This window comes from Poecilia mexicana, unplaced genomic scaffold (assembly GCF_051168715.1).
Source record: "Poecilia mexicana isolate PSO_F unplaced genomic scaffold, ASM5116871v1 scaffold_14, whole genome shotgun sequence".
NCBI lineage: Eukaryota > Metazoa > Chordata > Actinopteri > Cyprinodontiformes > Poeciliidae > Poecilia > Poecilia mexicana.
This window is the reverse complement of record NW_028263383.1, coordinates 3,939,446-3,962,059: the sequence shown is the minus strand read 5'-3', so window position 1 is coordinate 3,962,059 and position 22,614 is coordinate 3,939,446. Positions and strand designations below refer to the sequence as shown.

Sequence of the window (22,614 nt, the reverse complement as noted above, 5' to 3'; positions counted from 1 at the left end):
GATAGATGAACTGCCTGTGACTGCACACCTCACCCTACTGTATAAAACTGTATAAAAAGATGCAGTGATCAACCATGAAATTGATAGAATGTCAAAATTTCATTTGCATTTTGTTAGAGCTGATTCACCTTGGAGAAGAGGTGAAGCATACGAATCCAGAATTGTTAAATCTTATTTTAAGACACAGTAATTCCACATTCTGTAAATTAGACTCACCAGATCCTCGCTCTTCCAATCAATCTTCCTCATCTTTGAGAAACACTGAGTTCCTTGCTGTACGCCATCCTGACCCCGTTTTGGGGCTTGGTTTTAAATATCCTTGTGATCTGGTGCTTATAACTTTTGGCTCATTCCTTTGTCAGTTTTTAAAATTCATAATGCAATTTTTAAATGAATATGGTAAATGTCATAGTAAACCAATGCTTGGTACACACAGATCAAGATTCTAGTCATGAATCCCAATTCAATGAACAGAACGCAACTGGATTACTTCACCCGTTTCTTGAAAATGTTTTATGTTTATCCAAGATAGGTTTTTAGTTCTGAGTTTGGATGGGGGTCATTTTTCAACAAAGTTAAGCACAAAATTACTAATACCTCTAGATTTTGCATATATTTTGGATATAAACACATATTCAACCATTCATTAAGTTAATGATTTCATTTTTCAATGAAATGACTATAAAACACATTTGTTTAGTACCGTATTTTCTATGGAGCGCACTTCACTATAAGCCGCACCCACAAAGTATTTTTTTAAAAAGCTGGAAACGTACATGTATAAGCAGCACCGGGCTATAAGCCGCTGGTATCTCCGCCTCTCTCGGTTTTCCAAGCAGAGGGCTTGGTCCTGAATAAATCTGCTATTAAGGACGAAGCCCTTCGTCTCCAACGCGAACCATAGATTCATCACGCAGAGTTTACATGCAGCGGCTCTATTTCCCTCCTGCACTGACAGATCGACAACCTTCAACTTAAAAGCTAAATCACATGAACTTCTTCGTGTGGTTTCCATGATGAGGGGATACGAGTTTGAAAACATTTTTCTGTGATGCCTGCTGCTAGCATGTCCTTGTTCAAATGAAAATTAGCGCTTTCTTCTTTGATTTCCAATTTTGACTTCCAATGATTAACTTCCTGCTAAAGAGCCCCCTGGTGGTTGAAGAAAAATCCACAGAAAAGCCGCGTGGGAAAAAGTCTCATTTTTATAAGAATCAAATGTGCCTGTTTAATGTGCCTGAATTATTTAAGGAGAATTATTTAACTAGAATTATAATAGGATATTCTCCACATGCTCCACATGGTGTGATGTTTGCAGTACAGTGCGATGAAGAGTGTTGAAATGTCTGTTTGGATAAAACCGAAAACATACACAACACAGAACAGAGCAGCCAACCTCTCAGGACAGGTCAGTTATTTGTCTACATTTCTAGAACAAGGGACAATCTCTTGAGAACACTAACGTGCTCATTTTAGCGAAAGAAGATCTGTTTTTGGAAGAGGAGTGAAAAAAGTACAAAAATAGAAAATAAAAAACAGCATGACAAAGAGAAGAAGGGTCCAGCAGTTTTGAACTCCAGCCTTTGATGGTCGGTGTCCTGCAAAATTTTAGGTGCATCTTTTCATTCAGGAGGACGACTGGACAGAACAGAAGCCTGTCAAGCAACCTAAAACCAAAATAAAAGTCCAGTTTCCTCCTATTTTAGCACTTTGGAAATACAGTAGGCATGAAGCAACATCAACATTACTTGGAAAAAAGGGATTTCAGCCACATGTTCTGTCCAAGTCCTATATCTGGTTTACTTTTACCTACCTTTTGACCCTTCCCAGCAGCTGTGGGAAATATAACATTTTAGCTTTAAAAGGAACGCCAGCGATTAATGGCAACGCGCCAGAGCTATCACTGCTCTGTTTAATATCCTCTATATTATCTATTCTGCTCCCCAATGTCCAAGACAAGCAAACAAGAAAGCAGTTTGGGGGACGTGCACCTCAAAGAAACTTCAGACAGCATAGAAGTTGATATACCAGAAAGAAAAAAAATACAATAAGGTTATTTAACATGATGTACTTTGTACATTTTATAATAAACACGTTGCTGAATACATAACAGGGAATATGGACATGCTTTTAATGGAGAGGTCTGGTTTGTGAAAGAAATTGTTTTGGTGCTAAAAGTGTTTTGTGAATGTCACATGTTTGAGCAATGACCAGGCCTACCCTCTGCAAAACAAAGGTTTCTTTCTACACCATAGGAAAAGGACATGACATCATCCTGCTCATACAAAGCCTCAATATCCCACCCTTTCTTTGGGCTGGTAAATTAAAAAAAAGGAAAAAAAGAAGACATGGTATTGTAAGTGAATAATAGGGTTCACTTGTGTCTTTATTTTTAGTGTTTGAGTACATGTCTGACGTGTAATGCTTTGACTTTTATATGTGTAACTCATCTGGTGCTCAGCTTAGTGAGGAAATGATGCAAAGGGAAGAAAAAAAATCAAGACATAAATGAATAATTACTGTGCATGTACGACTCAATAAATCATTTGATTATGCACGTTCTAAAAATGAAAAACACTAAAAAATAACCTTTAAACAGGTATTAGACAGCCTTTTCTCTTAGCTGTTTCTGAATTACATTTTTTATTGGTATAATGTAATATTAAAATCCCAATTGTCATGTTTTTTTTTAGATATAAGTAGAAAATTATTATAATTTACAAAGATAAGTACTTGGAAAAAACTGTCTAAAATAAAAATGCATAAATACTAACTTTTGCAGCAAGTCTGTGTGGATAGATCTGAGCTAAAAGAGGAACAAAAAAAGAGATCCAAACTCATTTATAATAGCAATGAAAGAGTAAAACATTAAAGGGGGTGAGTTCTATCTATCTACCTATGTTTCTTTTATATACCTGTTTATTTAGTTTCAAGCTGCTTGAACTTCAGACAGATGAATAGATAACTCCTTTTGCCACATGTAGTACTCTCCAACTTTTCACCTAAGCTCTTTTGTTCAGGCCATGCTTCCTGTCAATGTGCCAGCTGGCAGCTGCAAAGCCTTGTTAAAGTCTAAAAGCATACTTTAGTAACCACAAATGAATTTGCAGATCAACTTATGCAGGTATTTGTTTTAATGCAAAATACAGGGGGATTTGCATTTCATTACAACAATGTCACCGATGTATTTTTAAGTACATTTCACAAAGACATGATATTCTGTGGCCATCATTTTGCACTACAAACTAGACAATGCATTATTTAACTCAGAGGTGGTAAAATAAATTTGCACGGGTCAGCAGGTGCCAAAACAAACCAGCAGATTCAGTTTTAGACCCATGCAGTCAGAAGCACGGATGGATGTTAATTTCCTCTTCAAATGATAATAGAGCATTTATTTTTGTTGGGCACATTGTGCCGCTCATGGCCACTTTTTAAATTCTAATGGAATAATTAAAGAAGAGTCATTTTAGTGTCATTGCTGAAGGTTACAGAAAACGAACAACAATGTTTCAAGCCTTCAGTATGACACACCTGGATTGTGTTTTTGTGCTTGAGGAACACAACTGATTAGCATGATAGCTTAATTTCATACATCTTTGCTTTTGATGGTGCATGATAGAAGAACTAAAAACTTCTTAATAAATAGATGTAGTGTTAAGAACTTCATCCTTTCTTTCAATATTGGTGCATCAGAAATATTTACCTCCATTTCATGAAGGTACGAGCCTCAAAGTCAGCCGCATGTAAGGAAATGTAGCCCATACAAAGCCTATTGAATGTTAATTTTAACACCACTGAGGAATGAATAAATAATTTTCAACATTTTTGTAAAATGTGACGAAGCCAATCTTTTGCATTCCTTATTTTATGACACACAACACACCATGTTGTTCACATCAAATTCTGACCTAAAGACTTAAAGACAGTTAAGTAAAATAAAGTTTTTTCAGTGCTTCATGCTGGCTTGTACAGTTATCAGCTAAAGAACGACATAATGAAATTATTTTTATTCATATTGAAAAAATATCAGATCAACAGTATTTATCCAAATGCTAGTGTTATGAAATATCATTAAAAAAACACCTATTTCTTATTCTGAGGACTTTGATATATTGTGAAAATGCTTAGTAGCAAAAATAATCTCTTTTAATATAGTAATAAAAGGCCTACATCATGATAACACTCATACACTGCCCTCTGCTGGTGAAACTGCGTCTTTTACAGTCTTCAACAAGCTCAAAACACGCCTGTCTCTATCTCTAGTAAACTGCTATAATTGAGAAAGTTAGTTTTGTAACGAGGGATATTTCAACCTATAAATATCTGATGATACATCAGGAGCACAATTTGAAAATTAATTCAATGTTACCCCTGATAAATGCACATTTATAACAAGAATGCTTCCAATATATGCTGGAGACACTGACAAATATATTAGTACTGTCAGAAAATCTCTGTCACAAATACAGCTATGTACATGTCTCTCTGTTACTATGCAATAATTCAAGCCTGTGTCACCTGGAATGTGAATGGTGCAAATAAAGTAACTTTGCGATCATTTTTCCTTTTATGTCACAAAAATGTTTTAAATTATTAAATCAATTTTATTATCAGAGATAAAAAGAATAAATACAAAGAGTCATTTCAAAATGATGACTTCATTTATTAAGAAACAAAACTATCCAAACTGACTTGATGGACTGTACAAACCAGTTTTAGAACTCTTTCATAAAGCATCAACAACAAAAAACATCAGCAGAATCAATTAGATAAACTATTTTTATTATAAGCTTGTAAAAACCTAAAGATACAAAAAAAGGCTCAACATAACAATAGTCTCACTTTTGACACATCCACCCAAAAAAAAAAAAAAAGCTTTGAAAATAAAATTGGTCAAGTGACATTCTTCAAGAGTTCAAATGGTATTGTTTTAAACTTTAAAATGTCAGCTGAGTTGTTTTAAAACTAAATGGTTTTCTTTACCAGTCTACACATTCATTCTACCACCCAAACAAAAAATGTCATTCATTAAGGAGAGATTTTTAAAAAAAACAACACATTTAGTGTTTAAAATATGTTGTAAATTACTAGTACTACAGCGTACTGCCAATTTATCAGGTGTGCAAAATTGTTTCTCGTACATAAATGCTTCCTTAATGAGAAGCAACCTTTGGCGATTCTGACACATGATTCTGACACAAAAACATACAAGGAGTGACCTGTTAACCTGTGCTGGCATGGGCACACTTTTCATTTCCAAAAAAAAAAAATTGAAAGCACCCCATGTTCTAAAATAATAATAATAATAATAATAATAATAATAATAATAATAATAATAATAATAATAATTTAAAAAAATCATTCAAATAATTTGATATATGTCAGAAACATGCTACAATTGAAGCAAATATGCAGATTTTCCTTCAGCAATTTTTTATAATGTTGATTTTCTTTAAAAGTTACAAAGTGGTATACAATCTGTCACCTATTAGTAAGTCCCACATGAAACAAAAAAAGCATATAAGGCTTTAAAATTACAAAGAAAATAAAAGTTTTACAAAGAAAATAATTTTGGCTCATTAAACTCGCTTCCTATAGAAACTTCCTATGATTGTAATCATCACTTAAGTTACTAAAGCAGATTTTTGTTTTACTAATGCAATAGAAGTACAAATATAACTAAAAATGACTTTGGAGTGATAAAACTTACAATGTCATTGTATCCTTAAATTATGCCATAAGACAAATGTCAAAGTAAAAAAAAATCAGTGTCACTATGAGACTACCTTTAAAAAGGAAGAAATCCACCACTTAAAACCATCATACCATCTCTAACTGCATTTCTGACTTCATACTAACAATAGTATATTGATGTTACTGTATTTGTAGCATAAGTTTGTTTTTTTCCATCTTGGAAGAAGAGGTTTTGTTTGTCATTTGCAGTCAAACTGATACAAATCTGAATCCTTCATCTGTGACAAAAGTGATCATATTTAGATCTTCAAAAGTTGGATGGGCTCTGAACGACCTAATGGGTTTTCTCAGACCTGTACTATTTCCAATAAAATTAACTAAACAATATAAACTGATTCTGCTGGAGATATGATGTGATCAGTCTGGAATTGAAAAGCTGTCCCAACACAGGGCCTTACAAAAGTATTGATACCCTTCTAGTAATATAAACTTGTTGTGTTATAATAAAATGTATTTTATTGGGATTTTATGTGGGACAAAATAAGAGTACGGCATTATTAAGAAATTAAAATAATTTTAAAAAATAAGATTTTCTGTTGAGTAGAGACAGGGAACTTTGAAGTGTCTCCAGTGTCAGCAAAAATGTTGTTTGACCAAGTAATTATGCAGGGAATATAAATGTAAATACACAATTTGCAAAATACTTTGTCAATCATTCCACTTCTGAATAATGCATGACTTTGTGTTGTTCCGTCACAAAAAATCCTCCCAAAAATCTTTCAACTTTGTGCTTGTCACTTGATAAAATAAAATAAAAAGATTCAAGGGTATCCTTACCTTTGCTTAGCACTGCAAACGATCTGCTTACATTTGAGGTACTTCATGTGCAAAAAATCAATAGTATAAATTCCTCCTTATTAAGATATTGTTAGGTAATGTTTACCTGTGCTGGCCTCACTAAGTAATCTCTCTCTCTCTAAGATAACCTGCATCCTGGAACCTATTCAGCATCCTATTACAAGATCAACAGATTATGACTTTGTTAGGTCATACAACAACCAACCATTGTTTCTCAGGTGCCAAAACAAGGACCTAGTCAGTATAAAGTGGTGGAGACACAGGCAAATAATAAGGCATGAGTGTGAATTAATCAGTGTCTGACAGGTAACAACGGTATAGAAAAAACAAAATTTAAAACTACTGGAATGAACGTGGTCTTCAATGAATGAAGACATGGAATGATATGCAAAACTGTGTTAAATATCTGGAATATCATCTCACCAAAGAGAATTCAGTTTGTCAGTGATCTAATAACCTTTCAGCACACGGTGGTCTCCACCTTATAATATAAAATAATGGGTGTCAAACTCAAGGCCCGGGGGCCAAATCTGGCCCGCCACATCTGTCTATGTGGCTCTCAAGTGTCTATAGGGTGACATAAACAGAACTTCAAGATACTGGTTGTGTGCTTAAATATTATTTTACCGGTCAAGTCAAATTAGTTTTTAGTGCCAAATTACATCAATGTGAAGAATTGTTGAATATGAATTAATTTTAAGACGTACTGACATTACCCTACATCCAGTGGGTTTGTCAGTAACTGACCTATTGGCGGTCGCAATGTGCCTTGGCATCATGTCAAGCCATATTATTTAAACTGTTTTGTTAATAGCTAGTTTTGATTAATATATTCTGCAACGGCCCTTTGAGGAAATTCATTATCTTGATGCGGCCCGAGCTGAAAATGATATCAAGACAAACAAGGACTTGTTTTCTTCCAGAGTCCTCAGCTCTGAGGCTGACCAATGTTAACTGTGATATTCACATAGAGAGGATACCTCCCGACTGATAAAGTGTCATATACGCAGCTGTTGAGTCCATCGACTCTCCACTTCTTTGTCGTTTGTCCTAATAACCTCATCCTAGAAAAGAAGAAGTACTGAAATTATAATCAAGATAAATATATTACAATTGACTGAACAGACTGGATATTTTCTGTGCACACAAAACGACAAGAATTAAAAGAAAAAAAATCAAATATCCACTCACCTGTTTTTGTTAACCTGATTTCCAGTGTCTCGTTTGTGAAACACCATGGTATAGCGCGCTACGTTAGCAGGGGGACGCACAATTTTCATTTTTTGCTGTTCGACTCTGTAAAGCAGAGCCACATGAATCAAATATGTCATTGTAGTGGATCACATCTGCTTCAAATGTGACAGCACACAGATAATCCTTCTTACTCTAACACCATAATATTCCTCACCTCACTCTAAGGTCGTCGTCTTCTCCACCCCATCCCCAGTAGTTGTTTGAGAAACCATTTACTTGAAAAAACTGGTCTTTGGTCATGGCAGTGACTCCGCCAAAGTAGCCTTTGTAACGGAGTCTGAGGAGAAAATAGACAGTCTTCTTGATAATAACAGACTTAAAGTTTTCACCAGAGAAGCATGTCACCAGTTAATATTGTTTTTTTTAATAAATGGAGCAGAGTGAAGAATAATCATAATACGTACTTGTATCCGGTGACATTGCGGCCGACGACCAGGTGTTTGGGCTGCTGGTCACAGATGTATAAGTTGTGGTCATTCTCGGGAACCAGGTCCACATCATGGAAGATGAAGCAATCCCAGCTAAAGTCTTTTACTGCCTCCAAATATCCAACATTAAGTAACTTCGCTCTGTTAAAAGTTGCATCACCGGCCTTGAGTAAAAGAAAGAAAAATGAAAACCCTAAATTTGACATGAACTTCAAGGTACTGTTTAGAATACAAGGTCATATTTCTGTTCATCTCTTTAATTTTGTTATATTACAGTCAGATACGACTGACAAGGAAACAAATGAAATCCTTTTATCTAAATATCCGGGATTATAGTCAAACCTACAGTGACTTTATTAAGAGAAACCAAACACAGGAAACAGAAGCCCCATTTATTTTCAGATTGTATCTGGCGTATCACATTAACATATTTACTTAGGGATAATTTGCATTTGGCGGGTGATGTTGACCTAATTCACTTCAATGTTCCCTAACAAAGTATGTCAGCACTGCATGATAGCATGTTTTTAACATGTTTTATTTTTAAGTTATCGGCAGGGTTCCTAGATATTTTTCCATGTAAGAACAATACACTTTAGAAAGAAAGAAAGGAAGGAAGGACACAAAGAAGGAAGAAAGGGAACAAGGAGAGAATGAAATAAAACACAAGTGGACTTGAGACACATCAAAAAAGGGGGACACAATTTCAACACCCCTGGAGTAAAGGAATAGAAGGAAGAAAACCAAGGAAGGAGGAGTGAAATGAAAGGTGCAAAACACAAGTAAAGAAATGAAATAGGACACAAGGAAGTAAAGGAATGCAGAGCACTGAAAGAAGAGAGGCAGCACAAAGAAAACTGAAAGGAGGAAGGAAAAAAGCAGGGATGCAACATTCAAACAATAATGTGAACATCTTTTCTTCACACCACTTAAGATCTGGACTGCCATGAATGTTGATATAGGGAAGGACAATCTTAAAAAAGTACAATAAATGATGAGCCAAGTACAATCATACTAAATAATGTTTTTAAAAGAATGACGCCCACTAATTTGGTTAAACCTGTGTTGTCATAAAAACGTCTGACTGGTGTAGACGGTAATGTTCTCAGTCACCTTTACCAACTGAGAGTGATGTTTTGCAATCTAGACATCGTTATTGCACTGTTGCAATTCATTGTAAATTTTGCCTGAGTTTGCATTTTCCCTCTTGAAACACCTCATTAACACCAATTCACAATAAAACCTCAATTCAAACACAAGGAGAACCGGTAAGCGATATCATCAGCAAACCAATGGTGGCCTCCAAGCACAAACGAACTGCACCGCATGCAGAAATATACCTGATGGATGACGTAGATGGCGTAGTGCAGCTGCTGCCGCTGCAAAAAGGGGTGCAGGTGGTGCAGGAGGTAGAGTAGGTGTCTCTCCCGGTTACGATGTGGAATGAGGATGGCTACACTGTGCCTTGCTGTACAGTCTGAGGGCTCATACTCCCCTTTAGTCACTACTTTGTTTTCCTTCTCTACATCCTTGAGGTTCAGCGAAGATTCAAAGGTCAGCTTCGAAGCTCCCACTGGAGAGGCAATGTTGAGAGAAATTTAGGCAGCTATTCAAGTCTGCTGTGAACTGCTGTCAGTTTCTCAATAACTGAAATACTTACAGCAATTAAGCACAAGTAAGTTTTTATATTTACAGTTATATTTAGAATAAGCGTTCTGATGAGTCGTTTGTCAGAAAAAAATTAACCTTTGAAAATAAAGCTTTAGGCAAATATTAAGCCTAACTTATATGTGATGTAGTAGTACTATAATTTTAAATGTTGTGTTTTCCTCAGTCCATTAGTCCTTATTAACAGAAATAAAGACTTGAACATATTGGTCTGTCTATGATTGACTGATATATGCTTCATATAGTGAATTAAGTTACTAAAAGAAAGAATAAGATAACTGTATAGTGATTTCAGATTTGAAAATGCTTCTAATGGACACCGGGACGTTTTAGGTCAAAATAAGTTGGTAACTGAAATTGTTCCTGATTTCATTCACTTTGAATAAAAATCCTGCTCCACCTGAAGAAAAGCTGCCCAAGAGTATTGTGCTTGTTTCAACAATGAGTCGTTTTTAAACAACCCACACCTTTTGGTATGTTTGGTTCAAACCGACGTGGCACATTCTTTTTTGGGAGGGTTAAGCTCCCGAATGTATTAGATTGCCCTCAAATTAATTGGGCCGAAACTCGTCCCTAACCAGTTTCTGTTATGCTTGGAGATTTGTATAAACTTTCTCTGATTTATGTCTTTAACACTTCACAGCTTTGCTATAAACTATGAGTGCATCATCAAACTCTCCATAGCATAGGTGGATTTGATTTAAGGTTTATCAAATAAATTACAATTTACAGCTTTCGCTCTGTTTAGTCCATTTTAGTCAAACTCTAATTTGGTTTGCCTTGAAAGTCAGGTTCATTTGGAGAGATGTGAATGCGGACTCTGGTCTGCCTAAAAAACAGAGTCCTTAGTTCGGTTGAAGTGAACTCTGGTGTGGTTCAAATGCATGTCAATAACAAGTGAACTGAAGACTGCACCAAAAGCAGGAAGCGGACTTATCTTAGGACATTATGGGTAAATACAATCAAAACAAACATATGAGTCTAGCGTTAGCGGGCAAAACGCCTCATGGCCTTTTGCCCAGGACAAAAGAGAAATCCTACAACTACTAAAATCTAATCGCAGTACATTATTGTTTACATTTCATGAATAAAGAAGTTCAGATGTTTTTGTGTTGTTTCCTTCAGTGGTTCTTGGTGCAGTGTCACCACAGGTAAGGGGGTAAAACAGGTTGTTCAAAGGGTTTGCTTTGTTTGGCACCATGCAGTGTCAAAGGGAACTGCTCCTGCTGGAAATGTAACAAATGTTGAATTGTGGGTCCCCATTTGAACCAAGTCATCCGGATAAGGTTTGAAAACACCCTGCCGTGGTCAAGCAAATTAAAATGATTCATTATGACCTGGCATTTTAACAAGAGTATGAGAACTATGTTATTTGCTTTCTATGTAAATACCAACCAAGATGAGTAACACAAATCTATTTAGTCAAATGAAGGATGTAGAAAACTAGTCATCACCATTTGGAATATCACTTTGAAATATACTTACCTAGCAGTGGAGACTCCTCTGGACACTCATCTTTTTCTGCTGAAACATTTGAGTGACTGGGTTCTGCGATCCTTGAGTTGAGTTCATCCGTCAGTTTGTCTTCTTTTACAGGAGTTTGTGTTGTAACAAAGTTTTCATCAATGGTCCCGTTTCTGTCCCCAGTGAAACTGGCTTTCCAAGCCAGCACTGACAACAAGAGACCAATCAGAACAGCATATTTGCACCTTCGTGAAACCTTTTTGATGGCTGTACACATAATCATGATTTTGCCGATGTGACCACAGCTGCAGCGAATGTAGATGCTGCTATGTGTAGTTTAGGAGATTTCCATACAGGGCATTACTGAAGAAATACAGTTGGTCACAGAATCAGTGGTAAGTCATCCCATGCTGATGAAACATCCTGTTTGACTACAAAGTCAGCAAACTGCAGGAATAATCACTTTCGCTCAGATGGCTTTAAGAATAAAAGTTTAATTAAAAGAAAATATCTGTCCCCAGATCTGAAGCCAAACACAGGAACTCAACTGTGAAGAGAACAAAGAGAGAAAACAGGTTACCAGATATGGATCATTTACATCAGGATAAAGTACAAACATAAAACACACCTGCTAAAAAAAATAGTAAGAGTTTACTTCTTTTCTAAAAGTAACAGCAAACTGCATTTGCGAAAGGAGTAGTTATTTGCTAGATTACATTTTCCTTATCATTTTTTTGTTGTTTCAGATCAACAAATTCAAATTTCAGACAAACATAACCTGACTAAAAACAAAATATTGTTTTCTAAAGATTATTTAAAAGAATCCAACCTGCAACAACTGCCACCAAGCGTTTGTGATAACTGGCACAAGGTTTTAGTTTAATTCAGCCACACTGAAACGTTTTTCAAGCATAAATGGCCAGTACCCTCACTTAATGTGAGTGCAGACTTTAATTAGGCCAACCCAAAACCATTAGTTTGTCTTTTAAATATGTTTTAGCAGGGTTTTTCTTTTCTTTTTTTTAGCTAATTAACCTTGCTTTTATTTAAATCTCATGTCTATTTGTTATCTCATGGTTTGTTATATCATCTCAATTTTAGCTATGAACAATTTTAGCAACTTTTCATTAATAGATATATTTTAATGATATTTAAGTCACTAATCTTGGCAAATATAGTCATTTGTTTTTTTTATAATTCTGTTTTTTATTATTTTTATATTTTTACATTGTTTAGCGTGTGTGCTTTTAAACTTTGCTCTCTATGATTTTAGGTCTGTGACTTTAAATTATTTGTTAAGTTGTATTTTGTTTCACTTCATTTAATAATATGTGCACCTCCAGTGTTACATATTCAAGTTACATATTTATTGTTCCACAGTTCCTCTTCACCTCGAATTGATTTATTTATCCCTTAAGTCTACATGGTCTTATCAATAATTGTTTGTCTCTTTACTTGTTTGATAATTTTTAATGATTGTCGCTTACTTCTTGTAAACCCTTCTGCTTTCAACATCTGTAAACCACTTTGTGTTACATTTAGCAGTATGAAAAGGGCTTTATAGGAACAGCTTGCTTTGTCATGGATACTGAATGTGAGTCATAATAAGCATGTAACTGAGCCTGTTTCTCATATTTCTAAGTGTAGGTCAAACAAGACTGCCAACATTCAAATTGTTCTATTACATGTGATTCAAAAGACAAGAATAGTCTATGCTTTATTAATCAACATAATAGAAAACTCGTAAATGGTTAATACATATTCTTCATTTCAAAAGTCCTTATTTGTCAAACATCCAGATATTCAAGCTTATGTCTGGACTATTTTGATGTAAAAAAAAAAATATATATATACAAAACTTCATTTATAAATTACCTATAAACAGCTTTTAAAAATATAATCTCACACTCTGATCAAAAAAATAAAAAACTAAACTTGATAGATAATACATAACTTCCCTAAACCAGCAACTGACTGTACTGATATTTATGTTAAACGAAAGTGTGCAATATATAATGACGAAACTATTTGAAAAAAACGTGGGTCTGAAGCTACTAAATTTTGCCCTGTAAAAACAAACATATTACCAAAGCAATTGAAGTTATCACAATTAAAAAACTTCCTCACGTTTATCTTCAAATCCTTTCATATTCTCTGTTCTTTTATTGACAACATAGACATGCTAACCACAGGTAGCTCATTATTATGAATGCAAAGACTGAAGCAAGAATATTACCATTACAATCTGTCTATATCGTTAACATTAGTGTTTAATGTTAATAATAACTGAGCCAGACAAGTTCAGACTTAACAACTAAACTACGGGCTAGAAGTCGAGTGCGGATGTAATGTCTACATCATCACTCAGTGTTTTATAAGTTAACATGTTAGCGTAATAATAGTAATAAACAACAGCCAAAACCACACACGGGTTAGTATAATTAAAGGGAAAAGAGCATTTATATTGACAATTTACGATTGTTACAGGCTTAAATTGCACAGCTTACCTTAAAACCAACTTTAAACGCCGGATATCAAGAACAAATAACGTGTAAAGTCAGCTACAAGCCTTTCCGCTTACAGTATTTTCAAAATAAAATTAATATTTTTATTTTCTTGGTGAACGCTGGGAATTGTATAGCAATAGCCTAAGTATGCTATTGTTATTTATTTTTTTCATTACGGAACGTAAGCAGACATTTTTTTCACATTTTAAAAGTAATTTGTAACTTCTCCCACGCGTTTCAATATGCATTTGGTATCTTGAGATAAAAAGAAACTGTCAAAAATTCACATATTTACATTCCTGTTTCATAATTCTTTACTTAATAATATGATGTTGATTTAATTGTTAAGCATCGTTTACAAACTGAAAGACATTTAATATGAAGCTGAAGTCTGGTTTGTCATGTACTTCCGGTTCACGTTTACCAAAATAAGACGCAAGTGTAAAATGTTATTAACAACAGCATCCTATACAAACGTCTGCTATTATAGATCATATATTTCATATGCTCGTATTTGTTATATTTTTTATGCGAGAACTCCCGCCTGGCAATCGTTTCTTTCTTTTCTTTGTTGTGAGGCGTTTTTTATATAAAGATCGAACCAAAGTTTAATCACTTGACTGTATAATCTGATTCAACAGTTTTTCACTTTGTTTTTATCTAATCTATTTCAGCTAACCTATGTTTGTGTATTTGTTTGACAATTGATACATCCAAATCAATGTAATACTATCATCAGCTGGTCCCAACTTCTTAAAATTATTTATATTTTATATGTATACTGCAAAGAAAGAAAATCTACTAAAGTTCTCAAACTTTTTTTGTAATTAGAAGAGAGGCTATTCCAGATATTCCCAGTATGTGGTGCTTTTCACTCACAAGATGATCTGATTGCTGGATTATATTCATGCCCCCAAAACAAAAGGGTTATCTCAGATGGTTTTAACAGATGTTCCTCAGTCAGAAATTTGACAAATACCTCTTGGGAAAACTAAAGGAGAGATTTTTTTAGTGTTTGTTGTCAAAAAACAAGGAGCAATTTTTAACAAAGAGATGCAGACAGCGGATTAAAGTACTACAAAAAAGCGCTGAGAGAAAGAACATGATAGGTGGAGCATCATGGCAGTTTTGTAGACTTTGTTATTTTATTTGGTAAAACTGTGAACATTTGCACAGCCATATAACTTGTAAAGTTGGCTTCCAACCTGAGCATTAAAAAGAAATGTTCTATCTGCATGTCACAATGAAATCCAAAACCTCAGACCGAGTTCCATAGGACTGGAATGAGGAATGCTACCACATTAGAAAGGCAGTTCTTAATAAATAATTCCAGTCAGCATTATGGGAGCTGGAAATTTCCAAACTGCATCTTCTGTTTCAGTCTTTGTTCATCAAATCCACACTTATATCTCACAAGAAGCCTCTTGGAATGTACGTTTCTCTCTATACTTTCTGAACTACAGCTTTTCAAGAAATAGTTGAAAACTTCATATTTTAAGAACTGGAAAGCTGTTTTTTCTTCTTCTTTTTTTCTTTCTGTTGAAAAGACATGATGATAGGCTTCCTCAAAATGAGGCTAACATGTCAAGTTGACCTACACTCCTTGCATTTAACAGAGACTTGTGATTAGCAAGTAGCAGACAGAGAGCACTCCTCGAAAGAAAAGCAACAGAACAGCGTAGACATATGATCACTGCACAACCACACATTGCTAGAGTTTCATGTTATAGATCAAAACAAAGTAGACCATGATTGTGATGTGTAAAGAAAATGGTACATGTTTTTCAAACGTTTTTTTTACAAACAATTTTGGTCTTTCATGTTTTATTTCATGGTCCTGCTGGAAGGCAAATCTTGTCCAATTTTCTGACGCCTTTTGCTGGTTTTCTGCAATGAATTTCACCTTCTATTCAGCACTGATCAGCTTTTCTGTCTGTGTTGAAAGGCATCCTTAGAGCACAATGCTATGTGAGATTCATCCAGAGTTTTTATGGGGCTCTTGGCTGTTTCTCTGACCTCTGATTCAAGTCTTCCTTTCCCTTCCTCTCAGTTTATGTTTCCAGCCATGTTTTTGTAGCTTTTTTTTTTTTTACAATTAACAATATTAGCCCCTAGTTAACAATGAAAGCCCCTATCAGAGCAAAGGGGCTTCCACACTACATAAAAAAAGACATGTTTTTTATAATTATGTGCTACTTTGTAATGGTCTGTCACATAAAATCCCTATAATCTGAGGGCAATGACTGTAAGATAATATAATACTATGGATTATTTTTGAAAGGCTCTTCCTCAGGACTGTCTTTGTTTTCTTTGACTAAGAATGTGGGGTCATCTGGTTCAGTTGCAGAGGTGAAAATGCTGTACAATGTAACATAAGTTCAAAGTGTCTTTAAATGTGTAAAAGAAAAGACAAGAAAAGCAAGGCCATTACCAACCCTCTCCAGCTCTAAAAGTGACAATCAGTGAAGAAATAAAGACAAATGTCCTGTAGATATCCCACTCACATAAAGAATAAACATAAGGTCGTGATTTAAAGGCTTTATTTATACAAAATATTCAATTGTTTCTTAAAATCCTTACTGTAAAGCAGATTTAAGCTGAAAACTAATCTCAAAGTTTGAGTGTAAGTTGGACTGACATTTTCTGTATTTGGTAAAAAAAAAAATTTGGTCAACATACAAAGAAAATTAAAATAAAAAAACAATTATTAAAAAATAAAATCTGACATACATCTCATGTTTTGACTGATTAATTAGAATTTAAGAAGTTGAGCAATTCATAAAAAATAAGTGGTTCCACATTGAATCTTTGAGTTGGTACCGTGAATCATACATTTTTGTTCCGTGTACAACTAATGGGTCCGAGTTTTAAACTAGTACTTATTTAGATTTTATGAATTCATTTTGTCAATCTCCGTTCCCATCTTGGTGCCTCATTCTGACCCTTACACTCTTGTGCATACCATGGTGGGCACTTTAGCTTTCTAAGAAAAAAAAAAAAATCGTCTTCTCATGTGTAACTTGGACAATCCATCAGTATTAACATTTCTGTGAAAAGCTAAGTGTCTAGTTTATTGAAGTTGTTGAGGTCAGGTTATGCAGATCACGCCAATGCGTTCTCAACTACATCAGAGAACTCCTTCTTGACTCCTCAAAGCTCAACGACAGAGTGACTGTTCCACTGCCGAAGCTCACCCTCGGCCTGTGCCTCCCTGAAGTCGTGTCGCAGTCATTGCCATTGGTCTTGAGGCTGATGGATGAGGACGGAGTTGAGGCAGAGGACCCACCAATGCTCCCCGATTTTTTCCTCGAAAGTGTACTGTGTTTTAGCGTAGCTTTGGCGGCCACTTTGAAAGCATGGGCAGCGGTGCTGCATCGTACCTCTTCAATGGTATTCCTGGATGGCTTGAAGAGGATGATGTACACCTTGTTAAAGAAAATGCAAGCTAGTTGTCCAAAGCTGGATGCCAGGATAGCAATGACCTCCACAGCTGACACAAACTTGCCATATGTACTGAAGTAGGCAGGGATAAAAGAGATCCAAACAATGAAGAAAATGAGCATGCTAAAGGTGATGAACTTGGCTTCTGTGAAATTTTCTGGAAGCTTTCTGGATTTAAATGCAAAAAAGAAACAAATGGCTGCTAACAGGCATGTATATCCAATGAGAAACCCAAGAGCCATCACTGAACCTTCATTGCATGTGATGAAAATGATCTCATCAATGTCATAGTTCCTGTAGCTTGAAGGAGGGGCATTGTAAAGCCAGACCACACATATCATGACTTGGACAAATGTGCACAGAAACACCAGGAGAAACTGCAAATTTAAACCCCACCATTTACGATGGAGACTTGTAGGGATCTTTGCCTCAAATACTAAAAGCACTCTGTTAGTTTTCACAAGGATGCAGGAGATGCAGAGAACAAAGCTAATCCCGAAGGCGGGCTGCCTTAAGCGACATGTCCAGTCCTGTGGTTCTCCGATGAAGATTAAAGAACTGGAGAAGCAGCAGATTAATGAGAACAGGAGGACATAGGACAGTTCGCGGTTGGTGGCCTTTACTATTGGGGTATTGCGGAATCGGATAAAAACTCCCATCACAAAGGCTGTCAAGACGACACCAACCACAGCACATATGGCCAAAGCTATCCCAAAAGGTTCTGTCCAAGAGAGGAACTCTATGTCTTTCAGGAAACAGAACGTATGGTTCCCATTGGACCAAGAGTTGTTTGGACACTTGGTGCAGACGCTGGCATCTGTGTAAAGCCAAAAACACAATCTGTTTTAGAAACTAAAATAACTACAAGGACTACCATGAGGAGCATAGCATTTTACCTCTGTGATTACTATACTCTCCGTCTGAACACTCAGTGCATTCAAAGCAGCATGTGGGCATGCTGTCAATGATTCCTTTTCTTGTGCCTGGTTCACAGTCCTCACTGCAGTTAGAGAACGGCACCTGCAAACAGTAAACAAGTTGCATGAGGACAGCAACATAAAAACAAATGTACGACGAATAGAGTAGCAGTAAAAACCTGGATGCATTTCCTCATTGAAAATGACTAGGTTATTGTTAAGATGTCAGACAAATGAATGCAAATGTTTTCAAATCTGATTAGTAACTTAGGTGTGTGCGTCATGGGGATAGAGGAGAACAAAAAGTGACACACATATAAAGATGTGCTGACATTTCTCCTGTTCATGCTAATATCAGTACTTAGCAACGTGTAGATATTTTGCTGCGTTTGAACCTCTGGTCCACTCTGGAGGGTTTTTTTTTTTTATTATTTTGTTTGATTTTGTTTGTTTATTTTAAAAAAAAAAACTTTGATTATGAGAAACACTTTCCAGAATGAAATGACTGACAATTAAGAAAAAATGTTGCCAAGGAAAACAAAATACAAAGTACAAATTAGTATTATTATAGAGAAGTGTAGAAGACTTGGTTTTGCATTCCATAAACAATGATCAGGATCTCCGTCAAACACTACTGCCTCCCAATGTCTTTGATTTTACAGTTTTTTAACTGGAATTCAGTAACCATGAGGAGATTTTTTTTTTCTTTTTTTCAGAATCTAAAAATACTGATTTAAGAAAATATCCTGGCAGCTCTAATTTGCACCTTAAGCAAATTTTCTGTGGCTTTCATGCACGTTCTAGCACCTTGCGTGTTGACTGGACGCTTCCTGTTTGCATATCTATAAAAACACTCCATAAAGTCAGAATAACAATACCAGGGGTTGCTTTTGGGGCAAATAAAGCGGCAATATGTAACTTTTAAAAAATATATATTTTTTTTTACATATTTGTTAAAACTGTCACTATGTCATCATGGCAGTATAATAATCTGTCTCATATTACACTGAGACAGATTAAGAGGAGTTGGAAAAAAAAAACTAACTCCTCTTGAAAATCCCAGTTGGTGTTAATTGTCCATTTGGCAAATAAAGCCATCATACATTGACGCAATTCATAAATTAGCAGCAGCTGTACTATAAACTCTCCTTGGATGACAGATACACTATCTTTAATCTATTTCTAAAGCTGAAACCAGCCACCATTTGGAGGAAACTAGTTTCAATTACTTGTATTCTCATTGGTCATGACCCATATCCCATGACTGTAGGTGAGGGTGAGATAAGGGGTAACCCTGGCGGACTTCAACATAAGACATCAGTGTACTTCAAGAATATCTTTATCTTAATTTGACTGACCTCTGAGGAGTATCCATTCCAAAGAATCTTTGTCTTGTCAATGGACAGTTTGCCTCCCCTCTTCGCATGAATATTGTAGTATCCAACTTCCTTAAACATCACAGAGCCGTCTTCAGTGGATCTCTGCCAGTTTATAATGGTATAGTTTGCTACCAGGTCTGCATTTTCATCGAAATGCATCTTTTCACCCATGCTGTTGGTGTAGTTCAAATGTCTCAGCTGTTTCAGTACCTATGACAAACACCAATATATTTAGATGATTTACACATTTGTAAACTTGGTTTTGTAAAACTGTCTTAATCATTTACAAAACATGTTACCTGCCATGCTTCAATTTTCCTAATATCTGCACAGGAATTGTTTGCGAAAAGTCCACATCCAGGTGTGCAGGTAAATATGTCCTGCAGGGCCTGTGCAATGGAATAAACTGCTACATACGCATTATAGGAAATACGAAGGTGTGTGTAGTCCAGGTATGGGGTCTCAACACTTGTAATATCTTCCTCACCAGTACACAAGGGCCTGAAACTAGTGCTGCCATTCTCACTTTCTTGAAGCCTTGGGCTGTCTTCTAGGTAACAGTTAAAGGTTTCTTCCCAAAACTCTCTGACAAATTCATTATGGCTGTCTTTCTTCGGCTGGACCTGCTGTAAGAACTCCCTAAAGCCGGGTATAAGTCCTGCTCTTAAAGCAAAACCAATAGTTCCTCCAACAACGTCTAAAAATTCTGGTTTAGCGATGAGAGAGGAGCTTGCCCATGCTTCACTAGCTAGCCAGGTGCGATCTGTGATGTTTCTCCTGACCATCTCTTTGATTAAAGGCTCAATGTCTGGGCCACCAGCAAAAACAACAATTACTTTAGCTGTGGAGTTTTCGATTCTGTCGGCCAGAGCTCGGATCTCATAATCCTCAAAGTACTGAGAAATAAGTTCATTCAGATGAATGCAGATGTCTCGCTCTTCCATTTCTTTTTCAAACTTTTCTATTCCTGGGCGCCCATATTCATCATCCGAAGCAACAGCAATCACCCAGTTCCACTGGAAGTACTCTATGATGTCTGCCATGGCCGTGGCCTGGTATTCATCTGTTGGAATGGTTCTCATGAAAGACTTGTACTGATTCTTGTTGCTCAGGAGTCGACTAGAAGAAGCATAGCTGATCTGAAACAGGAAAGATTTATATTTCAGGTTCATGTTGTTTAACCACAGAAAACTTTCTTCTGTAATTCAAGTACTCTGCATACTTTTATCATCATCTCTACTTTGGTTCTTAATTTAACCTCACAGATAAGTTGGATCAATAAATTTGGTTACAAACTGACCAGATACTGACCTGAGGGATGTAGAAGAGACCAAGGAGATTGGCAACTGCTGTGGAGACCGCAGATCCAGCAGCCCCTACAACTGCAATGGTTGATGGGATGTGATCAGTGCAGTTGCAAAACTCGTCTAAATTCAGGGAATCAATCTTGTTTTGAGCCACAAAACTGAGGGTAGCCTCCAAGGCTTTCGACACGGTGTTGCACGTGTCAAAGATCCTGTAGCCCAGGGTGATGTTGGGCAGTAAAATGCTGCTGTTGTTGATCTCCTCAATGGCAAAAATCATTGCCTGCAGCCAGCGAAAACCCCGGAAATTGAATCTGTAAAAATAAACAAGATGAGTTCAACAAATTCAGTGTTGAAAAGTAAATGTATATGCAGCACACTCGCACAATTGCTGGTCAACTTCCCCCCTCATGCCATATGTCATCTTATTCTTCATTTTGCACTGGACTTTAATAGGTGCAAAATGTCTATGGTCTACTTCAGACTAATCATTTTCTGACTAAAAGGAATAATAATAGAGTAATCATATTAAATGGGGTTTTTTTCCCCTACAAGAGTTATATAAAAATGAGATATTTATTATACCATATTGAGAATATGTGTAGGGAGCTAAAGATAAGGGTGATAATAAATGGCCTTGTACCATCAAAGACTTAATTTATATATATTTTTTAATTTAACCATAATTTTTAGGTTTCTTCCCAAAAGAGATAAAATCTCTTTTCAGTCAAGAGGCAGATTGTGTAACAAAACATTTAAAAGTCATATACATTCACTTAAAGCTGCAGTATGTAACTTTTATTAAAATGTATATACTTTACATATTGGTTAAAACTGTTGCAAGAGAGTTCATATAAGCACTATTTTACCATCCAAGTAACACGTGTGTCATGAAGCTAAATATGGAGAGTGAATATAACTTGCTTTCAACTCTTGCCATTCTGCCGTTTTAAAAAAATATTGTGCCCTGTGAAGAAACCATGAGATTTTCTTTCAGTTTTATTTGAAATGCCAGTAGACATTCATTAAGTCTCTACTTGCATATTTTTTTGCTACCACATTTTAAAAACTGGTTTGGTGAGTTAATCACAAATCTTACCGAACACATTGTGTAGATTCGGGTCGAGCTGCTAGGTCTTGGTCTTTAGATGCAACACCAAAGTGCATGGGGAAAAGACCTCCGAGCAAAATGTCTCCAGTCATCTGTGCTCTCTGGTGGGGCCCGTATGTTGAAATCACATAATTGGACCCCAACACTATAAGGTAACACAGGAACAGTCTCATCTTCAATTGGGTAGGAGTATTTTCTGTGCCTTGTCAGAATTAAGGTGGTATTATGCTCTTCTTCCTCCAGTCTCCTTGATGCTCTGATTTCTTTTATTCATGTTTGTAATTGTGAGAATAATTACCTGTGGGAGAAATAAAAAGGGAAAGCATGTTTTGCCTTTTCAGACAACAAAATTAAATTAGCATATATTAAGAGTTTTGCGCATAATAAACCTCAAGTGCCAAGATCGCTTCTCTATATATAAAATAACAAGGACTACATTACAAATAAAGCAACAGTTAATCACTGACCAACAGTTCGTTTAATATGCGAGTTATTTGGGTAATAATATTAGACAGACACAAAATTGAACATTTCTCTCCTGAGTAATAAGGTCAGCATACTACTTGAAATACGCCGGACAGACTCA

General features: G+C 35.8%; 2 protein-coding genes across 2 annotated transcripts; both read right to left on the bottom strand.

Annotated features, from left to right (window-relative positions):
• Positions 1-4,645: 4,645 nt before the first annotated feature.
• Positions 4,646-13,950, bottom strand: b4galt4 (beta-1,4-galactosyltransferase 4). The gene is made up of 7 exons (XM_014978125.2): positions 13,877-13,950; positions 11,391-11,916; positions 9,578-9,810; positions 8,214-8,401; positions 7,964-8,086; positions 7,747-7,851; positions 4,646-7,619 (listed from the first exon to the last, which is right to left on the bottom strand). The coding sequence occupies exons 2-7, from the start codon at positions 11,650-11,652 to the stop codon at positions 7,484-7,486; spliced, it is 1,047 nt and encodes a 348-aa protein (XP_014833611.2). The 5' UTR covers positions 11,653-11,916; positions 13,877-13,950; the 3' UTR covers positions 4,646-7,483.
• A 1,605-nt stretch (positions 13,951-15,555) lies between these two features.
• On the bottom strand, positions 15,556-22,317 carry casr (calcium-sensing receptor). The gene is made up of 6 exons (XM_014978124.2): positions 22,017-22,317; positions 20,925-21,231; positions 19,913-20,752; positions 19,593-19,823; positions 18,214-18,337; positions 15,556-18,134 (listed from the first exon to the last, which is right to left on the bottom strand). Exons 1-6 carry the CDS (start codon positions 22,199-22,201, stop codon positions 16,999-17,001), a joined length of 2,823 nt encoding a protein of 940 aa, XP_014833610.2. The 5' UTR covers positions 22,202-22,317; the 3' UTR covers positions 15,556-16,998.
• Positions 22,318-22,614: the final 297 nt, after the last annotated feature.